Source organism: Procambarus clarkii, chromosome 20 (assembly GCF_040958095.1).
Source record: "Procambarus clarkii isolate CNS0578487 chromosome 20, FALCON_Pclarkii_2.0, whole genome shotgun sequence".
NCBI lineage: Eukaryota > Metazoa > Arthropoda > Malacostraca > Decapoda > Cambaridae > Procambarus > Procambarus clarkii.
Window position 1 is genome coordinate 25054884 of NC_091169.1, and position 24370 is coordinate 25079253.

Genomic DNA, 24370 nt, shown 5'->3' on the forward strand with positions numbered 1-24370 from the left:
AGGCTTTAAAACTTTATTCCAAACACACACTGTGATATTTTTGCTCAATAATTCCTCTCATTTGAAAAGGCTGATGATCTCAATGACCATTTCTATTCCCAAAAATATTTTGAAGGCATTGATTGTATCCATGTTGATCCTTCTTGGATACACGCATATAGGGTGCTGTACAACTGTATTTTAATACAGCCATATGAGGAGCTGTAGGACTAATGGTTGCTGCAGTTTTTTAAATTTTTATAACTACAATAAATGCTGTAATGAAACCGAGATTCATCCCAAAATAGTGCAAAAAGCACGTTTGTACCATCACTTGGTTAGGGCACCAGATGTCTTAGCACACTGTCCTGTGGGGGTAAAACAATATTAAAACTTACTCAACACAGCCCATGATAACTTAACCCAGCATAACAGTTTTAAACAGAAAATGAACTTCATGTTGAAATGGCTTGAAATGGCTATGTATTGTACAGCCATTTCAACATGAAGTTCATTTTCTGTTTAAAACTGTTATGCTGGGTTAATTTATCTTAGGCTGTGTTGAATAAGTTTTAAAATCCATTGGCAAACCTTCATGGGGGTACCAAGTTACCTCTCTTTGACCTTACTTGAGGTCGAGAAGGGTCACCAGACTCGAGGCACAACCAATGCCTACAAACCCTCATCATCATCTCACAAACAAGACACATACCACCGCTGGTCACACAAGCATTCAATAACTCACCTCGATCAAATATTTTCTCGCCAGGATCGATGTCCTTAACGTCAAATATATCCTCAAACATGATGCCCGCCATGGTGGTGTTGTCGCCGGGACCTTTAAACCTCGCACACTGCCCGCAGACGACACCCCGCACGCGGCTAAACCTGCCTCCACACACCCGCTTTCTCTCTTATATACCTTCCCTGCCTTAGGAAATGTATATGTTTATCTCTCAGAATGTTTGGTAATATGTTTATTGTTTGTGATGTGTGTATATGTATGTATTAACACGATGTACTGAACGGGATGAGAATAGCTTGAGTTACCTCATCCCTTTGTGTGTATTTTATCTCAATAAACTTATTTCAATTTCAATTCCCTGCCTTCCTCTTCCTTCTCCTCCTCTTTCTCGTCTTCTTGGGTTAAACCCTACGTAATTTTAATTTTTGCTTTTGTATTTACATTGAGAACAATTTTAATTTAATATTTTATGAATGTATGTATTTAACTTCGATGAGCGAAGTGCGGGTTGCGGGTCGGTAACTTTAGACAACGAGTCTTGCCGAGTTTTTCATTGAAGGAATTTTTCTTTTGTATATTTGTAAGAATGTAAGAACACCAATGTTATGTACTTTCACCAACCCAATGTACCTTCGTGTATAGAAATAAATATATAATTAATATATAATTATAAATAAATCAAGAAATAAGTATATAATTATAAATAAATCAATAAATATATATATATATGTCGTACCTAGTAGCCAGAACGCACTTCTCAGCCTACAATGCAAGGCCCGATTTGCCTAATAAGCCAAGTTTTCATGAATTAATTGTTTTTCGACTACCTAACCTACCTAACCTAACCTAACCTAACTTTTTTGGCTACCTAACCAAACCTCACCTATAAAGATAGGTTAGGTTAGGTTAGGTAGGGTTGGTTAGGTTCGGTCATATATCTACGTTAATTTTAACTCCAATAAAAAAAAATTGACCTCATACATAGAGAAAAGGGTTGCTTTATCATTTCATAAGAAAAAAATTATAGTAAATATATTAATTCAGGAAAACTAGGCTTATTAGGCAAATCGGGCCTTGAATAGTAGGCCGAGAAGTGAGTTCTGGCTACTAGGTACGACATATGTCTATATATATATATATATATATATATATATATATATATATATATATATATATATATATATATATATATATATATATATATATACACTGTATATATTTACAATATCACTGTGCAAGTTTATATATTATTATAACATACTTTCATGCTTAAAAATTATTCATTGAATTTACGGTGAATATTAGGCGCTTAGCAGTTCAGTCAGGTTCGTTCTCGAATCATAATCGTGAATTCCGCGTTCGAATCCCGGACTTGGCAGAAATGTTGGGCGCGTTTCCTATCGCGTAAAGCCCTTGTTAACCTAACAGTAAACAGGTACTCAGGACGGGCCAGGTAGGATGGGCAAGTTGGAGAAGGTACAAAAAGAAGCCATGAGAATTAGCTTAGGATGCCCAAGAAATGCTATGATTGAGATAATGAGGATGGAGTTGAATCTGCAGAGTATTGGGGATAGAATTTCAGAGATAAATGTAGCCTCTGCCATTAGATTAATGAGAGGTGGGGGAGCTAATGAATTAATCCTCTCAGTTCATAAGGTGGGAAGTAATGAACAAGTATAATAAAGAGAGCATATATGAGTACCTTATGTTCTAATGTTTTAAAATATGATGTTCTTACAGAATGTATTGCTGTGCCTAAGAGACAATTCACACCACCATGGGAGGATTGTAATGTTGATGTAGTAATTATTCCTTTGCAAAAAAGCTATGTGTGAGATAGGAGAGCTGAGGGCAACATATGATTGTATAATTAGAAAATTACCGACAGAAAACACTCTACATGTATATTGTGATGGGTCAGTAGCTAGGGATGGGAAGGCAGGATGTGGAGTCTTGATCAGGGAGTACACTGACATCGGCACTGTAGATACTGTTATTGGACGCCGCTTAACTGACAATGTCTCTTCAACGCAGGCTGAACTCCAAGGTGTCTTACGGGCTATTCATGCCCGTGCCACCTCTTGGGTGGCATAATCTTTATCAATCAATCCAAGGTGTATTGGCAGGATTACAGGAAGTAGTCATATATGGTAAAAATGCCTGCTTCTTTATTGATAGCAGAGGAGCGTTAGAGTCTTTAAATAGCAGACGCCCAGTTTACCAGAATATTGTGATGAGTGTAGAGAGAATGTTGAGAAATTAGAAAAAACTGGGTATAAAGTAAGATTCATGTGGATCCCTTCACATGTGGGAATACTGTTGAATGAGGTAGTTGATGACATAGCGAAGAGAGCCACGGAAAAAACTTGTTGATGTTGTATGTCAGTTAACTTTGAAACAAATAAAAACAAGAATCAAGATGATCCAAGAGGGTGAAGAAATGATAAAGAGAATGGCAATGGTGGACAGTAGTAACACACTTAAGAATTATTCAGTAATAAATACAAATTCGTCCTTCACCTATGGTAAAGGAAAGTCTACTTGGAAGGATTCAATTTACATGAGATTAAGATTAGGATACAAATATATCTGGCAATACGGTGTTGATGTCAGTGAAAAAGATAAGGAGTGTAAATTATGTAGTATGCCGCACGCCCACACCTTAGAACATTATGTATTTGAGCGTCAACTTATTGATAACTATAGAAATAAGGAAATAAGTAATGTACCACATCAAATTGTTTGGATGTGTGATAATGGTATGATAGACAGTATACTTAGGAGCTACAAGAATTTTGCCCCAAGAGTGTAACACTTATATGCTGTGTTTGCTATATTAACCTGCAATGTTAAATGGGATTCTTGTATTGTGATTTGTGTATTTGTACTCACTGAATTTGTTCAGAGTTAGCTACTCAGAACGAAGTGTCCATGTAGCACGGACTATGGTGAGCCCGTAAACCACACAAGCCTGTCAGTGTAGCATGTTGACCCATGTCTTCCACACAGGAGAGAATTTCTCATTCTAGAATTAAATATATGGAAAGAGAGATGCCGTTTTACCTTGCTTGTATAAATTATAACCACGCTCGCTTGCTTGCTCAACCCCCCCCCCACACACAAACATGGCCACACACACACACACACACACACACACACACACACACACACACACACACACACACACACACACACACACACACACACACACACACACACACACACAAACATGATAGTGCACACGCACACACTATATTACATTCACCAACAATGTTATCAAGTTTACAAAACACCATTAAACCTCGCAAACTTCGGCTATTACCAACAAATCTCTCTCAACTTGTCTGAGCCGCCAGTTTCTAGTGGGTGAAACTATGCATAATGACTTAACCATGCGTGGGGGGGGGGAGGGGGTGACACAATCAAAACACATTGTTACAGTACAGAGCGGCGCTGAGGACAGGTCACTAACCTCCTAGAAGACATGGCCCTTTCTGAAGATGTATTAATATACGAAAGTACTTAAGGAAAATCCTGTTTCAATTCTTCCTCCGTGGTCTGACACTGTCCGAACTCTTCCGGAACAAGAAGACTTTTGTTCGAACCACAACGCTGTAAATGCTTCACCCACATACTACAAACACAAATAATCGCCAACAGAACCTAAACAGTTAACCTAACCAGTGTCTAAATATGCACAACATACTAATATATAATAATATTAATTTATATTTGAGAAAAGTTCTGTTTTGAGTGAACAGCATGATTGATGAATGCGTCTCTGTGGGGTCGACCGCTGGATAGAATGGACTTGGTCTAAGCAAGAGTTGGTGTGTAAGCTGTTTTTCGTTCATAAACAGGAGGGTTTGGCGGCTGGTTTAACGACCATTTGACCCTTGTTTATGAGCACGAACTGTGGTTATGGGGATGAGCTGTGTTTATGAGGATGGGGTAAAATTATAATGAACATATATATTGTTATTTTCAACAAATTATTGTTTTCAGTTATTGGAGGTTAATGCCGCTTGTACGAGCACAGGCCGAGGATGGGCTGAGTAATACTAATTTCTCTCATCAATGAAAAATTGATGCTAGAAATACAGTCAAGCAGAAAGAGTATGAGGTCACCTAATACAAACCTAAGACAATCGACTTGACAATCGACAGGACGGACCGAAACATCGTCGTCCCTTCACCTTCTAGTGTGTGGTCTGGTCAACACCTAATACAACACACACACACACACACACACACACACACACACACACACACACACACACACACACACACACACACACACACGTGCCACATTCCATATTGGGATTCGTCAGGAATGCAAACAGGATTTATCACACAATGTCAAAATTGTTTGGATATAATAAAGTCCCCGTGATGAGGCTGCTTTTGTTAGGACGCCCATGATAGCCTAATGTGTTTGTTAGTGGTGTTGTTGTTAGTGGTGTTGTTGTTATTGTTGTTCTTGTCGCTGAAGACGTCTTCAGGGCAGCAAGAGAAGGACCAACACATACTACCAGCTTCACGGAATGCAAGAACGGTAAGTTTTTTCCCTCGAAAACATTAAAGTAATTACACAAGTGCTGTTGGTCCGAGCAGGAAGTTAGTAGGATCCCCGCAAATCAGGGAGAGCTCCGCGCCGCTGATTGGTTCAAATGAGGGCTCTGAGCCTGCTGATTGGTTCAAATGAGGGCTCCGAGCCTGCTGATTGGTTCAAATGAGGGCTCTGAGCCTGCTGATTGGTCAAAATGAGGGCTCCGCGCCTGCTGATTGGTCCAAATGAGGGCTCTGAGCCTGCTGATTGGTTCAAATGAGGGCTCTGAGCCTGCTGATTGGTTCAAATGAGGGCTCCGAGCCTGCTGATTGGTCCAAATGAGGGCTCCGCGCCTGCTGATTGGTCCAAATGAGGGCTCTGAGCCTGCTGATTGGTCCAAATGAGGGCTCCGAGCGTGCTGATTGGTCCAAATGAGGGCTCTGAGCCTGCTGATTGGTTCAAATGAGGGCTCTGAGCCTGCTGATTGGTTCAAATGAGGGCTCTGAGCCTGCTGATTGGTCAAAATGAGGGCTCCGCGCCTGCTGATTGGCTCAAATGAGAGTTCCGCGCATCTGATTGGTCCAAATGAGAGCTTCGCGCCATTAACATCCTCACAAACAGCACCGAGGAGCTAGGCGTCACCTGCCAGTAGTGACAGTTAGGGAAGCACTGTTAGGTAGGTACCTCCTCTGCGCTCCTCTCAAGCGAACCAATGAGCGGCTGAGTTAGTGCAACGCATTAATAACACCCCCAGGAGGATAATTACCGCAAATGACTCGTTAATTACAGCCCTCTCAGGAGGCCTCGTCATTGGCGCATCGCTGACACCAGGAATACCGAGGAGAAAATGGCTGGTGTCTATTTATGTCCTTCCCGCCCTGGCAACGATGGCTGTGACGTCAGCAGGTGTGTGCACCAGTGACGTCACAGCCCGCCCCCCCTCCACCACCAGAAAACGTATATATGCTAGTTAGCATTGTAAATGTGTGGCCACCTCTGTGGTAGAAAAAAAAACACCCACCACCACCCTCTACCACCACCACCACAAGCATCAGCACCACCACCACCAGCACCCACTACCACCAGCAGCACCAGCACCACCACCCACCACAGCAATAAGAAAGAGCCAGTACACAGATTTCGTGCACATTTCAGCTTATCTAAACCTCAACCCCACACAAGCCAATAGACTGCTAGGGGAGGTTATCTTGAGGTTATCTTGAGATGATTTCGGGGCTTTAGTGTCCCCGCGGCCCGGTCCTCGACCAGGCCTCCACCCCCAGGAAGCAGCCCGTGACAGCTGACTAATTCCCAGGTACCTATTTTACTGCTAGGTAACAGGGGTATCCGGGATCGAACCCGGGACCACAGGATCACGCGTCCAGCGTTCTGTCCGCTCAGCCACCGGCTCACCGGGGAGGGAAGAAGCAGCTTAGAGATAACGAGGACCTCGCGAGGGGGCAACTAGTGGGCACATGACAAGGGTATGCCAGATACCAGGAGTGACAGACCAAGAGCCACATTCACGAAGTACTGTAGTTACGCAAGCACTTACGAACGTGTACATCTTTCATCAATCTTTGACGGCTCTAGTTACATTTATTAAACGGTTTACAAGCATGAAAACTTGCCAATCAACTGTTGTTATTGTTATAAACAGCCTCCTGGTGCTTCGGAGCTCATTAACTGTTTAATATTTGTAAACAAAGCCGCCAAAGATTGAGAAAAGATGTACAGGTTCGTAAGTGCTTGCTTAACTGCTTCGTGAATCTGGCCCCAGGACCCCAGGGGTACGTTAGCCCTGATGAAGACCTTATTAAACCAGGATACATTTGGTGATACATTACATCAGCTCAGTATACATTTGGTGATACATTACATCAGCTCAGTATACATTTGGTGATACATTACACCAGATCAGTATACATTTGGTGATACATTACACAAACGGTTCAGGATTACCGCAGATTTCCTTAGAGTTCATCAGGCCTCTGGGTATATCAGGGCCCCGGGTATATCAGGGCCCCGGGTATATCAGGGCCCCGGGTATATCAGGGCCCCGGGTATATCAGGGCCACGGGTATATCAGGGCCCCGGGTATATCAGGGCCCCGGGTATATTAGGGCCCCGGGTATATCAGGGCCCCGGGTATATCAGGGCCCCGGGTATATCAGGGCCCCGGTTATATCAGGGCCCCGGGTATATCAGGCCTCTGGGTATATCAGGGCCACGGGTATATCAGGCCTCTGGGTATATCAGGGCCCCGGGTATATCAGGCCTCTGGGTATATCAGGGCCACGGGTATATCAGGCCTCTGGGTATATCAGGGCCCCGGGTATATCAGGCCTCTGGGTATATCACTGCTCTAAGAAACAAAATACACTACAAGATACAACCACAAAGAGATACTAATAAAAATACAGAGAAGATGGTCAGGAAGAAATATATATATGCGAGACCACAAACACGTTCTGGTATAAAGAGGAGTCACCCTCCCGCTGACAACTCCACGAGTAACTACTGTGGCTAATGGGGTTGTTAGTGCCCCTCAGTTGCATTGCCAGACCACTCGTACGATAGCTTTTTCTCATTAACGGCATCAAGCAGACTGTAGGCTAGAGCCGCTGGCTGGTGTACAACTACGTAGCCGGGCGTATGGTCAGTTGTACGATAGCTTTTCTCTTATTAATGGCAGCAAGCAGACTATTGGCTGGCTGGCGTACAGCTGCGTAGCCGGGCGTATGACCAGTTGTACGATAGTTTTTCTCTTATTGAAGGCAGCAAGCAGACTATTGGCTGACTGGCATACAGCTGCGGAGCCGGGCGTATGATCAGTTGTACGATAGCTTTTCTCTTATTGAAGGCAGCAAGCAGACTATTGGCTGGCTGGTGTACAGCTGCGGAGCCGGGCGTATGACCAGTTGTACGATAGCTTTTCTCTTATTGAAGGCAGCAAGCAGACTATTGGCTGACTGGCATACAGCTGCGGAGCCGGGCGTATGATCAGTTGTACGATAGCTTTTCTCTTATTGAAGGCAGCAAGCAGACTATTGGCTGGCTGATGTACAGCTACGTAGCCGGGCGTATGACCAATCGTACGATAGTTTCTACCATTCTGCCAGGATAGCTGGCAGGTTTACCAGGAAAATCATTTTACGGTCAAGAAGCATGGTATTTAGACGACATCTTAAAATGTACCGAGCCAGCAAACGTTGCTGCGCACCCAAGGAAAATGACCTCATAAAAAACTCGTTGTCCCTTTAGTATTTGCTTCTTTGTGTGAGCGAGGGAGAGAGTCGCTATGACGAGGCCACAGGGGCGAGAGAGGCTGCGAGCAGCGAGCCTAGTGAAGGAGCAGCTGCAGGAGGTGTGAGGCGGGGCAGGAGAGGCCATGAGGGGGGTAGAAGGATACGACGTAGCTTGGGGGCGCTGACCCCCTCTCTCGTCGTCCCCGACCCTGAACTGTGTTTTCTCTCTCTCTCTCTCTCTCTCTCTCTCTCTCTCTCTCTCTCTCTCTCTCTCTCTCTCTCTCTCTCTCTCTCTCTCTCTCTCTCTTTCTCTCTCTCTTTCTCTCTCTCTCTCTCACGCCTCCCCAAGCAACTTCACAAAGACCTGAAAGTCGTAGCATTAAACATTACTATGAATACCGTTTGCAAACATTTATACATGAAACTAATAAAGGAAGAACTCTACAATGTGATTACAGTGGCCAGAATGATGTATGCTGAACTAAGTAAATACTGAGTACAGGAACTCTTGATGATATACTGGACTTGTACCCAAGATTGACTATGTAATGCATCAGTTATACAATGTATGTGATGTAACTATACAACCTAAGCTTGTATAAGCATCTTAATCACCTTCAGTGGTTAAGTATTTAATAACACGCTAGTTGCTATAGCAGCTATCGTACCCTGTCATTTTAAAAGCACTACAATCACCTTCTGTGGTTGATTGTTCAATAAATCCTTGAACTATATGTTTAACAGATCTCTCGCCCTGTCCATGGAGGACTGAACAAAGTGTATATATGCTGGTTAGCACTATAAATGTCTGGCCACGTTTGTGGTTGAAAAAACATAATAATAGAGGTATTTGTGTGTGTGTGTGTGTGTGTGTGTGTGTGTGTGTGTGTGTGTGTGTGTGTGTGTGTGTGTGTGTGTGTGTGTGTGTGTGTGTGTATGTGTGTGTGTACTCACCTATTTGTGCTTGCAGGATCGAGCATTGACTCTTGGATCCCGCCTGTGTGTGTGTGTGTGTGTGTGTGTGTGTGTGTGTGTGTGTGTGTGTGTGTGTGTGTGTGTGTGTGTGTGTACTCACCTATTTGTGCTTGCAGGATCGAGCATTGACTCTTGGATCCCACCTGTGTGTGTGTGTGTGTGTGTGTGTCCAAGCACTGACACTACACCTTCTCACTTAAGCCTAACTAACACACCAGGTGTAATGACGTCACTATTAAGTGTGACGTCACCATTGCTATCCGCACTGCCGCACCATGCGGCATACACGACCTGCACCACAGGTCATCTTTGCCGCAGCCTGCATGGTGCCAGGAGTGTCACAGCCTGCATGGTGCCAGGAGTGACACAGCCTGCATGGTGCCAGGAGTGTCACAGCCTGCATGGTGCCAGGAGTGTCACAGCCTGCATGGTGCCAGGAGTGTCACAGCCTGCATGGTGCCAGGAGTGTCACAGCCTGCATGGTGCCAGGAGTGCCACAGCCTGCATGGTGCCAGGAGTGTCACAGCCTGCATGGTGCCAGGAGTGACACAATCTGCATGGTGCCAGGAGTGCCACAGCCTGCATGGTGCCAGGAGTGCCACATCCTGCATGGTGCCAGGAGTGTCACAGCCTGCATGGTGTCAGGAGTGTCACAGCCTGCATGGTGCCAGGAGTGTCACAACCTGCATGGTGCCAGGAGTGTCACAGCCTGCATGGTGCCAGGAGTGTCACAGCCTGCATGGTGCCAGGAGTGTCACAGCCTGCATGGTGCCAGAAGTGCCACAACCTACATGGTGCCAGGAGTGACACAATCTGCATGGTACCAGGAGTGTCACAGCCTGCATGGTGCCAGGAGTGCCACAGCCTGCATGGTGCCAGGAGTGTCACAGCCTGCATGGTGCCAGGAGTGCCACAGCCTGCATGGTGCCAGGAGTGTCACAGCCTGCATGGTGCCAGGAGTGACACAATCTGCATGGTGCCAGGAGTGCCACAGCCTGCATGGTGCCAGGAGTGCCACAGCATGCATGGTGCCAGGAGTGCCACAGCCTGCATGGTGCCAGAAGTGCCACCACCACCTATAGAACCCGTCACATAGAAAACGCCAAATTAACGATGCTTTAAACTGAACAAATACGTTACATTTCTAACGGATGAGTCGATTCCGTCCATTATGCGACGCATTAGGCGAGTGGACGGGTTGAGGAGCCGTAGACCCACTGTGGCCATGGTGGGGGATGACGGGGGAGGACATTAAAGCTGTAGGGAAGGGACGTAGTGCGGGGGGTCGCTGCCCCCCGCGGCCCACGTGGTGAAGAGGTCCGGGGCGCGGCTATACTGCGTCGTTCCCGCCGCTGCTGCTGCTGCTGCGTCACCCTCTGCTGTTTCCAGCTGCTGTTCCTACTGTCTCTATGGTAGTTGTTGACAAGTCTCTCTCTCTCTCTCTCTCTCTCTCTCTCTCTCTCTCTCTCTCTCTCTCTCTCTCTCTCTCTCTCTCTCTCTCTCTCTCTCTCTCTCTCTCTCTCTCTCTCTTCACCTCCGGATCCAGCTCATCAGGAATGCCTACCATATACTGCGCCGGAACCACTGACTAACTACCGGACTACCATCCACGACGTCCCTTGACGTACACAACCACCATTCATACCATCAAACACAAGGAGCTGTCCAGACAACACAGATAACGTCTTTTAACGTTATTACGACTCTCTGTCAACGTAACGGTAGTGATGAAATATACATATGTATATGTATGTTCGCATACATATGTATGTTTGATGCACACATAGAGTACACAAAAAGTCTTCCATCTCTGTATGGCTGGTGCACACACACACACACACACACACACACACACACACACACACACACACACACACACACACACACACACACACACTAACAACCGTCTACCAAACAGCGTGGTAGATAGTTGGAACAAGCTAAGTGAGAAGGTGGTGGAGGCCAAAACCGTTAGTACTTTCAAAGCGTTATACGACAAAGAGTACTCGGAAGACGGGACACCACGAGCGTAACTCTCATACTGAACCACACTTAGGTAATGCCACAGAAGATGATTGTAACATATTCTTAGAGACTTAGAGACTTAACAATTCTTAAGAAACACTGAGAAAGTGGACAAAAACAAAAGTGTTTACCAAGGCGCGAGAACGTATTCGGAGCCATAGAGATGTAATTCCTTCGTGTAACAACAGTAAGTAAACAGTAACGTGAACTAAATGGGAATAACTCCATTCATAGTTTCAAGAGCAGGAAGTACCTGCGGGCTCACCATAGCCCGTGCTACTTGGAACTGCTTGTTCCAAGTAGCGAATCTTTAACAACAACAATTCAAGAGTAGCACGATAAGAAGCAAGAGGATCGGAAACTACTGCCACAGGTGACTAACGGGTGATAGGCGGGGGCCCAGGAGCTGAAATGTTGTCCTATAAGCGGGTTGGATAATCTTAAATCTTATGCGGGGGAAAGCTCGCTAAATCCACGATCCTAAATCCATGATCCTAAATCCATGTTACCTTGCGTCAGCCGTTATCTTGCGTCAGCCGTTATCTTGCGTCAGCCGTTACCTTGCGTCAGCCGTTACCTTCAGTCACGAGTTACTTTTCCTCGCGAGCAGAACTCTCGAAATCAACTACAGGTAACTTTAAATCATCCTGCTACACCTGTTCCTATAGCATCAGGTGTCCACTTGTCTGCATTCTTGTCTTAGTGTTGGACTTAAGGCCCTTGGACCTCTGGGAGGGGGCGGGGGGGAGTTATTAAGGCCACTACAACACCTTATTAACTAACCAGCGGGGACATTGATCCTCCGTACCACCTCAAGGTAACGTCAAGGTAACATCGTTACCTCTTGACGTATAACAAGACACCTGCATAGACACGTCAATAACTGTGGCATAAACATTGGGGAGGACAATAGCGCGGTTAGACCGGTGTTACAGAGAACGAGGACAGAGGAGCACAGGGGGAACCAGCAGGGGTGGGCAGCAGGGGAGAGGACAGAGGACAGGGGTGGGCAGCAGGGGAGGACAGAGGACAGGGGTGGGCAGCAGGGGAGAGGACAGAGGACAGGGGTGGGCAGCAGGGGAGGACAGAGGACAGGGGTGGGCAGCAGGGGAGGACAGAGGACACGGGTGAACAGAGTAGAATACAGTTTTATCTGCACCATCATTTCAGTGAAAGAACCCGTACACACACACACACACACGCACACACACACACCAACAACAAAGAGGACAACACTACCATTCATTGCGAGCATCAAGTTACTCCGTTGTGTTGCCGACATGTCCCTCTTCCGCTCCCTGTGACGTCATCTTTGTTTACTTCCGTTCAAGCGGGGTTCCGCTCCACACAATCTGCATCTCCGCATTGGCATACCTTGTATAATCCAGCTCCAACTTTTTTTTCCTTGGAGATCCTCCACCTTCTCCGCCCTCTCCACTCCAGTGGTGAATACATCCACTACACCTCTGGTGAACACAGTCATCCACCACTCCACAGGGGAAGATCATCCACCACTCCACAGGGAAAGAGTCAGTACATATCCACTGGAGAACAGTCCTACTCCACTATGGAACAAATACATCCCCCACTCCACCGGAGAACAAGATCAACCCCCCTACTCCAGTGTCACTATGAATTCCACACCTACTGGCCGTGATACACTCCAGGTGTAGGGGAGGAGGTGCGGCGCGCGGCACTATAGGGAGGCGCGGAGAGTGTGTCTACACCCACACACCCAGAGGGCCGTGTGAGCCCAGCGTAGTGGCCCTCCCAGCGGCCCACAATGCACCACCACCACGCAGGGGCCGGGCGCAGCCCTCCCTTGCACCACCACCACACACATACACACGCACGCACGCGCACCCGGGAATCTGATTGTCACCAATAAACATTCAGAGATTCCTTCAAGCTGAACTATGGTATTTTGGAGAGGAACCCATCCGCGAAGAACGCCAGAGGAGGAGGAGTCGTTATCATCGAATGGCCACAAACTAGGGTGCCTCAGCCCAATTGGACACGACGACACGATGTTCCCTGTGTGCCAGAGGCACCAGGGGGGAGGGGGGGGGCGCGGCCCATCAGGCACATACGTCATGGAGCACTTTAGGAGCATATGGCACTATGTGGTGAGTGGCCATGTTGTCACTCTGCCTACTGCACCAATACACGCGTCACTCCCACGTCACCACACGTCACTACACGTCACTACACGTCACCCCCACAATCTAGGCTCGTTGAGGCACGTTCAACATTTTCAACAAAACAAATTATAAAGCATCCAAATACAAGTTTTCTCATATATAAATTAGCAGTATTGTATATTTGAATTTGGTGAGAACAGAAGCCTAAATTAGGTTAGGTTAGGTCACCCACGTACTGCGTTTAGGTTCCCCAGTACGTGGGAGAAGCATTTAGTTTACCTGGAGTTTAACTTTAAGAATAAGCCTTAAATGTGAGCCTTGAGCTCTGTGCTCTAGTACAGTGGCTGTACTGGAGCTCTGTGCTCTAGTACAGTGGCTGTACTGGAGCTCTGTGCTCTAGTACAGTGACTGTACTGGAGCTCTGTGTTCTAGTACAGTGACTGTACTGGAGCTCTGTGCTCTAGTACAGTGACTGTACTGGAGCTCTGTGCTCTAGTACAGTGGCTGTACTGGAGCTCTGTGTTCTAGTACAGTGACTGTACTGGAGCTCTGTGCTCTAGTACAGTGACTGTACTGGAGCTCTGTACTCTAGTACAGTGGCTGTACTGGAGCTCTGTGCTCTAGTACAGTGACTGTACTGGAGCTCTGTGTTCTAGTACAGTGACTGTACTGGAGCTCTGTGCTCTAGTACAGTGACTGTACTGGAGCTCTGTGCTCTGGTACAGTGGCTGTACTGGAGCTCTGTGCTCTAGTACAGTGACTGTACTGGAGCTCTGTGTTCTAGTACAGTGACTGTACTGGAGCTCTGTGCTCTAGTACAGTGGCTGTACTGGAGCTCTGTGCTCTAGTACAGTGGCTGTACTGGAGCTCTGTGCTCTAGTACAGTGACTGTACTGGAGCTCTGTGCTCTAGTACAGTGGCTGTACTGGAGCTCTGTGCTCTAGTACAGTGACTGTACTGGAGCTCTGTGTTCTAGTACAGTGACTGTACTGGAGCTCTGTGCTCTAGTACAGTGACTGTACTGGAGCTCTGTGCTCTAGTACAGTGACTGTACTGGAGCTCTGTGCTCTAGTACAGTGACTGTAAAAACAGGTAACCTTCCACGCATGGATGGTTGCCACTCCTCTTCCTAACCACCTCTCTCCACCCCACCGATCCCCGTGAGGCTCTATCAGGCTCTGTGAGGCTCTGTAAGGATTCATGAGGCTCTATGAGGCCTTGTAAGTGTTTTTTTACTTTATATGGGGTCTATGAGACTCTGCGAGGCTCTAAGAGACTTTGTGTGTTAAGTATGAGGTTCAGTGAGTTTCCTTGAGGCTTTGAGTGTGATCTATGAGGCTCTGTGAGAAAAAACTATGAAGCTGTGAAGCTTTCTGCAACGTCTATGGAGCATCTGTAAGGGACCTATGGAGGTCTCTGAGTGTCTATGGAGGATTGTGAGTGCTTATGTAGGTGTATGAGTGTCTGTGGAAGTGTGTGAGGGTGTATGAGAGAGGGTAGACGAGGTCAACACCTAACTGCTCAACAATTCACACCACCAACACACTCAAAGGCCTCACACTTGTTGTGATATCATGAGATCACACAAGGAGCCTAATTCACGAGCTGTGAGCCAATGTGTACACAATGTAACGATCTCTCATGCTCTTGATACAGACGAGAGAGAGACACATGAACTCTTGGTGAAATTACTGCACCATCACCACCACCAGCATCACCATCACCACCACCACCAGCAGCTGCATCACCATCACCACCACCACCAGCAGCTGCATCACCATCACCAACGAATATAATCGTTCCCTTATACATAAAGTGAGCGGCTACACAGCAACCATGTGAGGCGTGTTGGGTCCCTGAAGACAGGAACACACTGGAACACCAGCTGCTGCTGCTGGCGCAGACCTGTGGCCGTCATGAGCCAGTATATCCCCCCCCCCCCCCCTTCCGCAGGTGGGGCATAGCTGGGACGGTGGGGACATGGCTAGGACGGTGGGGACATGGCTAGGACGGTGGGGCATGGCTAGGACGGTGGGGCATGGCTAGGACGGTGGGGACATGGTTAGGACGAGCGGACGCTCCTAGCACTGCTACCGTTCCTAGTTTATGTCAATGACCTACACGAGCGATGAAAAGTTGAAAGGTGTGTAAAAACAGAGGACGACTGCAGAAAGTTACACGACGAACTTAACAAACTCCAGGAGTGGGGTGACAAATTACCTTAAAGCTGTTAGAATTCAATCCCAATAAGTGTAAGGTATTGAAGATGGGAAAGGGAGAGGAGACCAGAAGGCATCTATACCATACGGGAAAGGCAACTACAGGTATCGGAAAGAGAGAGAAAGATTTTGTAGTGGATATATTTCCAACACTAAAACCGGAGGCACACATCAACTGGATAACATCAGCAGCATATGGGACGCTGAGAAATATTATAACATTGTTAGGAAGATCAGGACGCCCTCAAGACAATCTACACAACCTTTGTTAGACCAATACTGGAATATGCAGCACCGGCATAGAATTCGCACTTTGTGAAGCATAATACACAAATTTAAACTATAAACGTTTGCAGCAATACTAATGCCAGAGTTAAAAGGGATAAGTTACGATAACTGGCTAGTGGAACTAACTCTCACAACCATAGAGGATAGAAGGGACAGAGGGGACATGATCACAACATACAAGGCACTGAGGGAATAGACAAGGACAGCCTCTGAGAGAGAAAGTAGGAGAGGACACAGGTGGAAGCTGAACACACAAATGAGCCGAAGGAATGCAAGGAACTACTCGTATCCTGTACGAGTAGTCAACACGTGGAATGACCTGCAAGAAGAAGCTATGCAAGCCACCTCCGTCCACAACCCCGAGACCAGATTTGAAAATCATAAAAAATGGAACATCAGAATAGTTAAATTATAAGACAACAGGTAACACAAAGGCAGTAGGGCGGGGCACAAGAGCTAGAGCACACGTCCCAGGAGTCACAGACAGGTGAGTACTGATAGGTGAGTAAGATCACAACCCCACCCCCCACTGGTCTTCAGTACTCATTAACCGGTAACCTTCATTTCATCAGCAAATTGCAACTCATTTGGGTTAAAATATGCACTGAGGCTTCCCTGATTATTTACACAGCACCAGAACACTAATTGGTAACCAATGTCAGAGTAGTGATGCTGTAACGAGCCTTGGTGTGAGGTGTGGAGGGGGGGGGAGGGACCGGGGGGAGGGGGGACGTGTGAATAACATCACCACTAATACCTGCAGAAGAAACTGTGTGTATGCTACTTAGCATTGTATAAATGAATGGCCACGTACGTGATTGAGAAAAAAACACTGCCTGCACCACCACCACCATCACCACCACTAGCACCACAACCACCACTAACACCACCACCACCACCACCATCAGCACCACAACCACCACCAGCACCAACACCACCACCACCACCACCAGCACCAGCACCACCACCACCATCACCACCAGGAAACAGCAAAGAGAATGAGGGAACAAAAACCATACGAGAAATGGAAAGACAGAAATTAGCATAAACAATGAACAGGAAAACAAACATAACAGCAAAGCAGAACACAGAGAGAGTCAAACAGTGGGGCTGACCAACTGAATGACGCAACAACATGACACAACAGAGAGTACTGCAGAGCGAGATGTTGACAAGAGAGCCTGAGATGCCTCTAGGAGCCGGTGACCACTACACCCAGTCATGCTTCAATACACAATGACGCTAAAGGAGCTCCTTACACAAACAAAAAGTTGAAGAAAAGATATGACAGATGTTGGGAGCTACATTAAGATGAGGAACTTTCTAAGTAAAATTCAACGGAAAAAAAGAAATAGAAGGAAACCTGTGAAGTAAGGTGATGCAATGGAGCTCTTCATATCTCTTATTTAATAAACAGTGAAGCTCCAGAAACCAATAAACTGCTTTAAATAAATATTCCATTATTTATGCCAATACTGGAATATGGAGCACCGGCTTGGAACCCGCACCTTGCAAAGTTCAAGCCAAACTTGAGAAGGTACAGAGGTTGTGAACAAGACTGGTGTCAGAGCTAAGAGGGTTAAGCTACGAACATAGGCTAGTGATGCTAAACCTTACAGCCCTAGAGGATAGAAGCAACAGAAGGGATATGATCACAACATACAAGATAATGAGGAAATAGATAAGATGGACAAGGATAGCCTCTTCAGACTGAGAAAAAGTAGGACAAGAGGACATTACGTGGAAACGTAAATGAGCCGAATGAATGTAAGAAAGTACTAGTACTTTCCGTACGAGTACGAGTACTTTCTTGCAGTACTTTCCTATACCGTAGTCACCAAGTGTAATATACTGAAAGAAGAAGTTCTATAAGCACCTCCAGCCACAACTTCAAGGCCAGATTTGACAAAGAATTTGAACATCAAAATTGTTAAGTGGTGAAGCACCAGGTACAAGAGGGTACCTGGTGAGTGGTCGGGACACAGAGAGTGCTACACGCCCCCGTAGACAGTGCCAGGTGAGCACCAGCCACTGACCACTATGTCATAACATGCACAAGGTGTTGCAATCCTGGTTGCACTGAGTCATGTGCACGTGAGCAAGACCACCTCTCCACCAACCCCACACACACACACGCCAACACTGCCCTCACCCCAACACCACATACCTCCATGCTCACCTCACACCTCACTCTCGGGTAGAGAAGAACACCTCACCTGGAAATAAACAAGATGCCTATAAGAAACATTACATTAACGTAAAGAAACAGTACATTTGTATGGTAAAAATATACGTTTAACATGTTAATAATGTGTCATATAACTGATATAATTTGAGAGAGAGAGAGAGAGAGAGAGAGAGAGAGAGAGAGAGAGAGAGAGAGAGAGAGAGAGAGAGAGAGAGAGAGAGAGAGAGAGAGAGAGAGAGAGAGAGAGAGAGAGAGAGAGAGAGACAGACAGACAGACAGACAGACAGAGGCATACACTGTCAAGAGCCCAGTAAGCTCAGGAACCTGTACACCAGTGGATCAAGAGTTGAGATTCGGGACCAAAGAGCCAGAGCTCATCCCCCGCCAGCACAAGTAGCTGAGCACAACCAGGTGAGCACAGACACACAAGAACCAGCAGTACCACAGGTGTATAATGACCAAGAACATGGCTCCATCATTCCCGCCTCGCTCTCAACCACCTATATTTTCCCAAAAGCCAGATAACGGATCAATCACCTGGGCCAATCAGATCTTTCCCACACACATGGCAAAAACTCCCCCCCCCCCTGTACTCAACATGAATGGCGCTTGACAAAGTATTCACTCAATAAAATATGCCCAATCCTGCGACGAGGCTTTACAACCAGCTGGAGGGTAAGATAAAGAGTTCCCAGTCTGTCCTGCTCTCTATCTCTCGGTCAGAAGAATGAAAAGAGAGGGAGTGAGAGCTAGTGTGTGTGTGCGTGTACTCACCTAGTTGTGCTTGCGAGGGTTGAGCTTCGGCTCTTTGGTCCCCCGAATCTCAACTCTTGATCAACTGGTGTATAGGTTCCTGAGCCTATTGGGCTCTTGTCATATTTAACATCTGACACCTTATTTTACACCTCACCATCATATATGTGACTGATGGGAGCACACAGGAACTGCCCTCGACACATTAGTTACTACCACAAACAGTTATATCGATCAAACATGTGTCTACACACAGGGTGTAGGGTGTATTACCTCCCCCCCCCTCCCCTACACCTTGCCTCAGTGCCCATGTACTTAAAACGTCGCATTTTGTACGGAATCGACCAAACCGTTACAAATCCCACGTATTAATATTACTTTAAACCACCATAATATTGACGTTTTCAGCGGGTAACGATGGAGTCATGGAGAATTGGAACACGGAGCACGTTCCGTAATGTTGAGTGAGGGTCAGAGTAGTTACTGGCGACCCTCCTGCTTGTTAATGACCCAACTGCTCACTCCACCTGAATGACAACTCTATGTGTGACGTCACAGAGTCCTTCTGGAAACACAAGTGTATGTGTGACGTCACAGAGTCCTTCTGGGAACACAAGTGTATGTGTGACGTCACAAAGTCCTTCTGGGAACACAAGTGTATGTGTGACGTCACAGAGTCCTTCTGGGAACACAAGTGTATGTGTGACGTCACAGAGTCCTTCTGGGGGAACACAAGTGCATGTCAGAGTGCACTTGAGGCTTTTCTTATTATGAGTGAGGAGCGAGACAATGTGGGGTTCAACACTGGAGTGCGTGTGTGTGTGTGGAGTGCGTGTGGGTGTGGAGTGCGTGTGTGTGTGTGGAGTGCGTGTGTGTGTGGAGTGCGTGTGGGTGTGGAGTGCGTGTGTGTGTGTGGAGTGCGTGTGGGTGTGGAGTGCGTGTGTGTGTGGAGTGCGTGTGTGTGTGTGTGGAGTGCGTGTGGGTGTGGAGTGCGTGTGTGTGTGGAGTGCGTGTGTGTGTGGAGTGCGTGTGGGTGTGGAGTGCGTGTGTGTGTGGAGTGCGTGTGTGTGTGGAGTGCGTGTGTGTGTGGAGTGCGTGTGTGTGGAGTGCGTGTATGTGGAGTGCGTGCGTGTGGAGTGCGTGTATGTGGAGTGCGTGCGTGTGGAGTGCATGTATGTGGAGTGCGTGCGTGGAGTGCGTTTGTGTGGCGTCCGTGTGTGTGGAGTGCGTGTGTGTGGAGTGCGTGTGTGTGGAGTGCACGTGTGTGGAGGCTGAGCGCTGCCCTGTCTTCATAGTCACTGTGGTACACTAGTCTATATCCTCGACTCACAACCGCGGAGCCTGGGTTCTGGGACAGGAATGATTGGGCACCTTTTCTTTCACCTAATGTCTCTGCTCACCTAGCGGTCAAAATGGTACCCGGGAGTTATAGGGAACTGTTGTAGGTTGCATCCTGGGGGAAGGTCAGTATAGCAGACCTGAGGGAGGGGGGGGGAGGGGGTGGATGGCACTTCGAGAATCCAAAGTGCAGGCTTCCTGTCCCCAGCAACCACGACGGAGAGAGAGAGAGAGAGAGAGAGAGAGAGAGAGAGAGAGAGAGAGAGAGAGAGAGAGAGAGAGAGAGAGAGAGAGAGAGAGAGAGAGAGAGAGAGGAGAGAGAGAGAGAGAGAGAGAGAGAGAGAGAGAGAGAGAGAGAGAGAGAGAGAGAGAGAGAGAGAGAGAGAGAGAGAGAGAGAGAGAGAGAGAGAGAGAGAGAGAGAGAGAGATTATTATTAGAGATGGCACATGGAAACAGGACTCTGGCGCTCAGCTCGAATCATCTTAAACCCACTTCAATACCTGACAGTTTGGGGACACTAGAGCAATAAGTCTTAGGGGGGGGGCAGTTAGCTAATTAATATGTTGCACAGGTACAATTAACACACAAGGAGGGGTCGATAGTTTAAACATTGCATTATTTAGATCTTAAGATGAAGTTTGCTAAGTACGGTACGCTAGGAGAGCTCTCACTCACAGCTCTCACTCACAGCTCTTACTCACAGCTCTTACTCACAGCTCTCACTCACAGCTCTTACTCACAGCTCTCACACTGTGCTTAGTGTATGCGTTAACTTACATACAAGTGTTTGGCCGTGTGAGGGCATAAGATGTAGAATCAAATATTCTACATCTTATGCCCTTATCTTTTGATGAAGAATAAGAACCACAAGTAGATTAACAAGGCCACGACATAACTGACACCATCGTTATCTCCTGTTGACCTGACCTGACCTTTCTTAGTGCCTGTATGAGGTGTGTGTGTTCATTGTTCAGCTAAACTGGTCGTTCCCCGCGCCCAGACATGTTCCAATTGTTACACTGTTCTGCTGTTCAACTGTTATGTTCTGTACTGTTCTATTGTTACACAAAACGTGCCCACCCAGCTGAGCCTGACAGCTGAGTGGACAGGGTTTCGGATTCGTAGTCCTGAGGTTCTGGGTTCGATCCCCGGTGGAGGTAAATAAATGGGAAGAGTTTCTTTCACCCTTATTTCACTGCTCCCCCCTAGCAGTAAATAGGTACCTGGGAGTTAGACAGCTGCTTCCTGTGTGTGTGTGTGTACTCACCTAGTTGTGTTTGCGGGGGTTGAGCTCTGGCTCTTTGGTCCCGCCTCTCAACCGTCAATCAACAGGTGTACAGATTCCTGAGCCTATCGGGCTCTATCATATCTACACTTGAAACTGTGTATGGCGTCAGCCTCCACCACATCACTTCCTAATGCATTCCATTTGTCAACCACTCTGACACTAAAAAAGTTCTTTCTAATATCTCTGTGGCTCATTTGGGCACTCAGCTTCCACCTGTGTCCCCTTGTGCGTGTTCCCCTGTGCGTGTTCCCCTGTGTGTGTGTGTGTGTGTGTGTGTGTGTGTGTGTGTGTGTGTGTGTGTGTGTGTGTGTGCGTGAGAGAGGGTACGAGAGCATGTGTGAGCCGACCTTGATGACACACACACACACCATGACTAGTGTACGGTGGGTGTCACCTGCTGGTCCTGTTCCACCTGCACCCACCACCCACTCTCCCGCCCAGACCCGCTCCAGTATACCCACACAGCCATCACCACACAACACGATAACAGTCACAGAACATTACTCCCACGAAGAGCTGGCTGGCTGACCATCACTCTTGCCTCAACTTCAAAGACAGTTCTCCCTGAACTGTGGAAAATGTTCATCTGTTGACGTAATGTACAAAAGTTGATATAATGTATAACAGTTCATATAAAGTTCAACAACTGACAACGCTCAACAATTTACATAATGTGCAATGTCTTTCAGATGTGTAAAAAAACGTCATTTACAACATATGGGAGGCGGGGCCCAAGAGTTAGATATCGCTCTCCGCAGGCAGGTAAACCCCGATACCCTCACTGTCCTGCCTCCACAAAACATCCCCCCCCCTCCTAACCCCGCAATAACAGGTGATTTAAACCATGTCAACAAAACTACAATGACGTCAGAACTATGAATACCCGCTATTTAAATGACGCTACAGAAGAGCAAAGGAGCTCTCCCCCCCCCCACCCCCATGGTTGAAATGTTAACAATTGTATTTAACAACATCGCCATTAACTACGTGTGAGGAAGTGGAGGGTGTAGCGGGGACTACGGGAAGGATACGAACGAGGACTACCCCAGCAGTGTAGCGGTGGAGCCACTGCTTGTGTCGCTGAAGGCGGAGTTACTCCGTCATGCACTGCGGCCAGATTCCTGGAGCCCGCTAAATGCCTCGATCTTGGGCCGAATCAATGAAACAAGTCGATCTTATTACCACAACGCCTCGATAACCGGCCACGATAGCTTAACCTGGCCGCCCCTGCACCCTGGCTCACCCATCGCTTCAACAACCCACAATTATTGTCCCATACAAAGGGTTATACAAATGTATATATACATTTGGCAGCTGCGTGGGCTGGTGTGGGAGATCAATACACCCGCCCGCTCAGGGGCCCTCGCGGGGAGGCGAGGCCCCCCCCAAGGTCAAGGTTATAGCAGCCCACCGCCGCTCCCTGCGCCTAAACAGCCTCCTACACCCTCCCCTACGGCAGGTGGCACTTCCCAGCGATGCCAGGGTGTGAGTAGCAGCGTCATGCGGGCTCTGACAGCATGAGGCATCAGGTGTGAGCGCCATGCAGGTGGAGGCGCGCGGATTCTCTGCCCGGGCTTCAAGTTCAAGGTCAGAGGCGTCCACGCATCGCACCCTCACCCTAATAATTATCGCTTATGGCGTGAGTCTGGGATCTGGCGTGTGCACGTCACGCCATGCTGGGGTCGTAATGCTGTCTTCAGTCATCGGCCAACCTCAAACTATATCTCTAATTGTCTACCGTATGTAAAAAACTTAGAGGAGAGTGGAGCCTTCTGGCAACTGTTGGAAGCTCACGCGCCTAGTGTTGTTGTGATGTGCTAAATACTCACGCTGCGTAAAACATTACCCGAACATGTCATTCATGTTCCACCTACACATTCTCTAAGGTGACGCAACGCTATACCTCAATGCCTTCATGTAATACCTAACAAATAATGGGTTTGCCCCAATAACCTGCCGTGGATAACAAAGAAAACTTGCTTTGGCAACTGCGCTCACCTCAGGACAGTCCCGTACGAAGCTGGCGTTTATGTAAAAACTCTATGACGTCATTCCACAAATCTTCCCCTACGCTAATTTTGTGAGACTTTAACCGTGTTTTTCGTACACAGCTGCAACTTCTGCATTATGAGCAATTACCTACTAACGAAATTCCTATAACGACCCTTAAATTTATTAAAACGGCAACAATGACACCAGTTTCTTGAGCTTTGGACGAAGTCAATGTTTGGCTGCGTGCGGGTCGGTGAAGACTGTGGTTACCTACACGAACCAACCACGCACCCTCAATTACCACACCAGTTGTACATTTTTTGTGTCTTCAATTTTCTTATCAATTACAGAGTGACTACCACAAACGAATATACGCCTCATATCGCGTTACACATGTTCTTAGAAGTAGTTGTACAGTGCGTGTTTTGAGCACGTGTGGTGTAGTTCTGACGCAGATGTGGGCGTGGCCCGAGCCAACACGTGGTGAGTATCAACGTGACTCACTCGTCCACGTGCTGCTCAGACCCCGGCTCCAGGCGGCGCCTCTCCTGCCCACAACGCATCAACCCATCACTCACCCACCGCAAATTAAGAAATTACAAGGACAAAATGCCCTTGTGCGTCGTCAGGTCAGGATGTAA

At 47.2% G+C, this 24370-nt stretch overlaps 1 protein-coding gene across 9 annotated transcripts in view; it reads right to left on the reverse strand.

Moving 5' to 3' along the window:
* Positions 1 to 24370, reverse strand: part of Polr2H (DNA-directed RNA polymerases I, II, and III subunit Rpb8) — a 293413-nt gene that overhangs the window by 77973 nt on the left and 191070 nt on the right. The window contains exon 1 of one of the 9 annotated variants that reach the window (XM_045738080.2): positions 13170 to 13192. The exons of 5 other annotated variants lie outside the window; for them this stretch is intronic. In XM_045738080.2, the coding sequence (XP_045594036.1) occupies position 13170 (1 nt within the window). In that variant the 5' untranslated portion in view covers positions 13171 to 13192. Of the gene's footprint in view, positions 1 to 724; positions 880 to 12760; positions 13150 to 13169; positions 13193 to 24370 lie in introns of those variants that run through there. 3 more of the 9 variants (XM_045738075.2, XM_045738078.2, XM_045738077.2) reach the window with 3 other exon arrangements.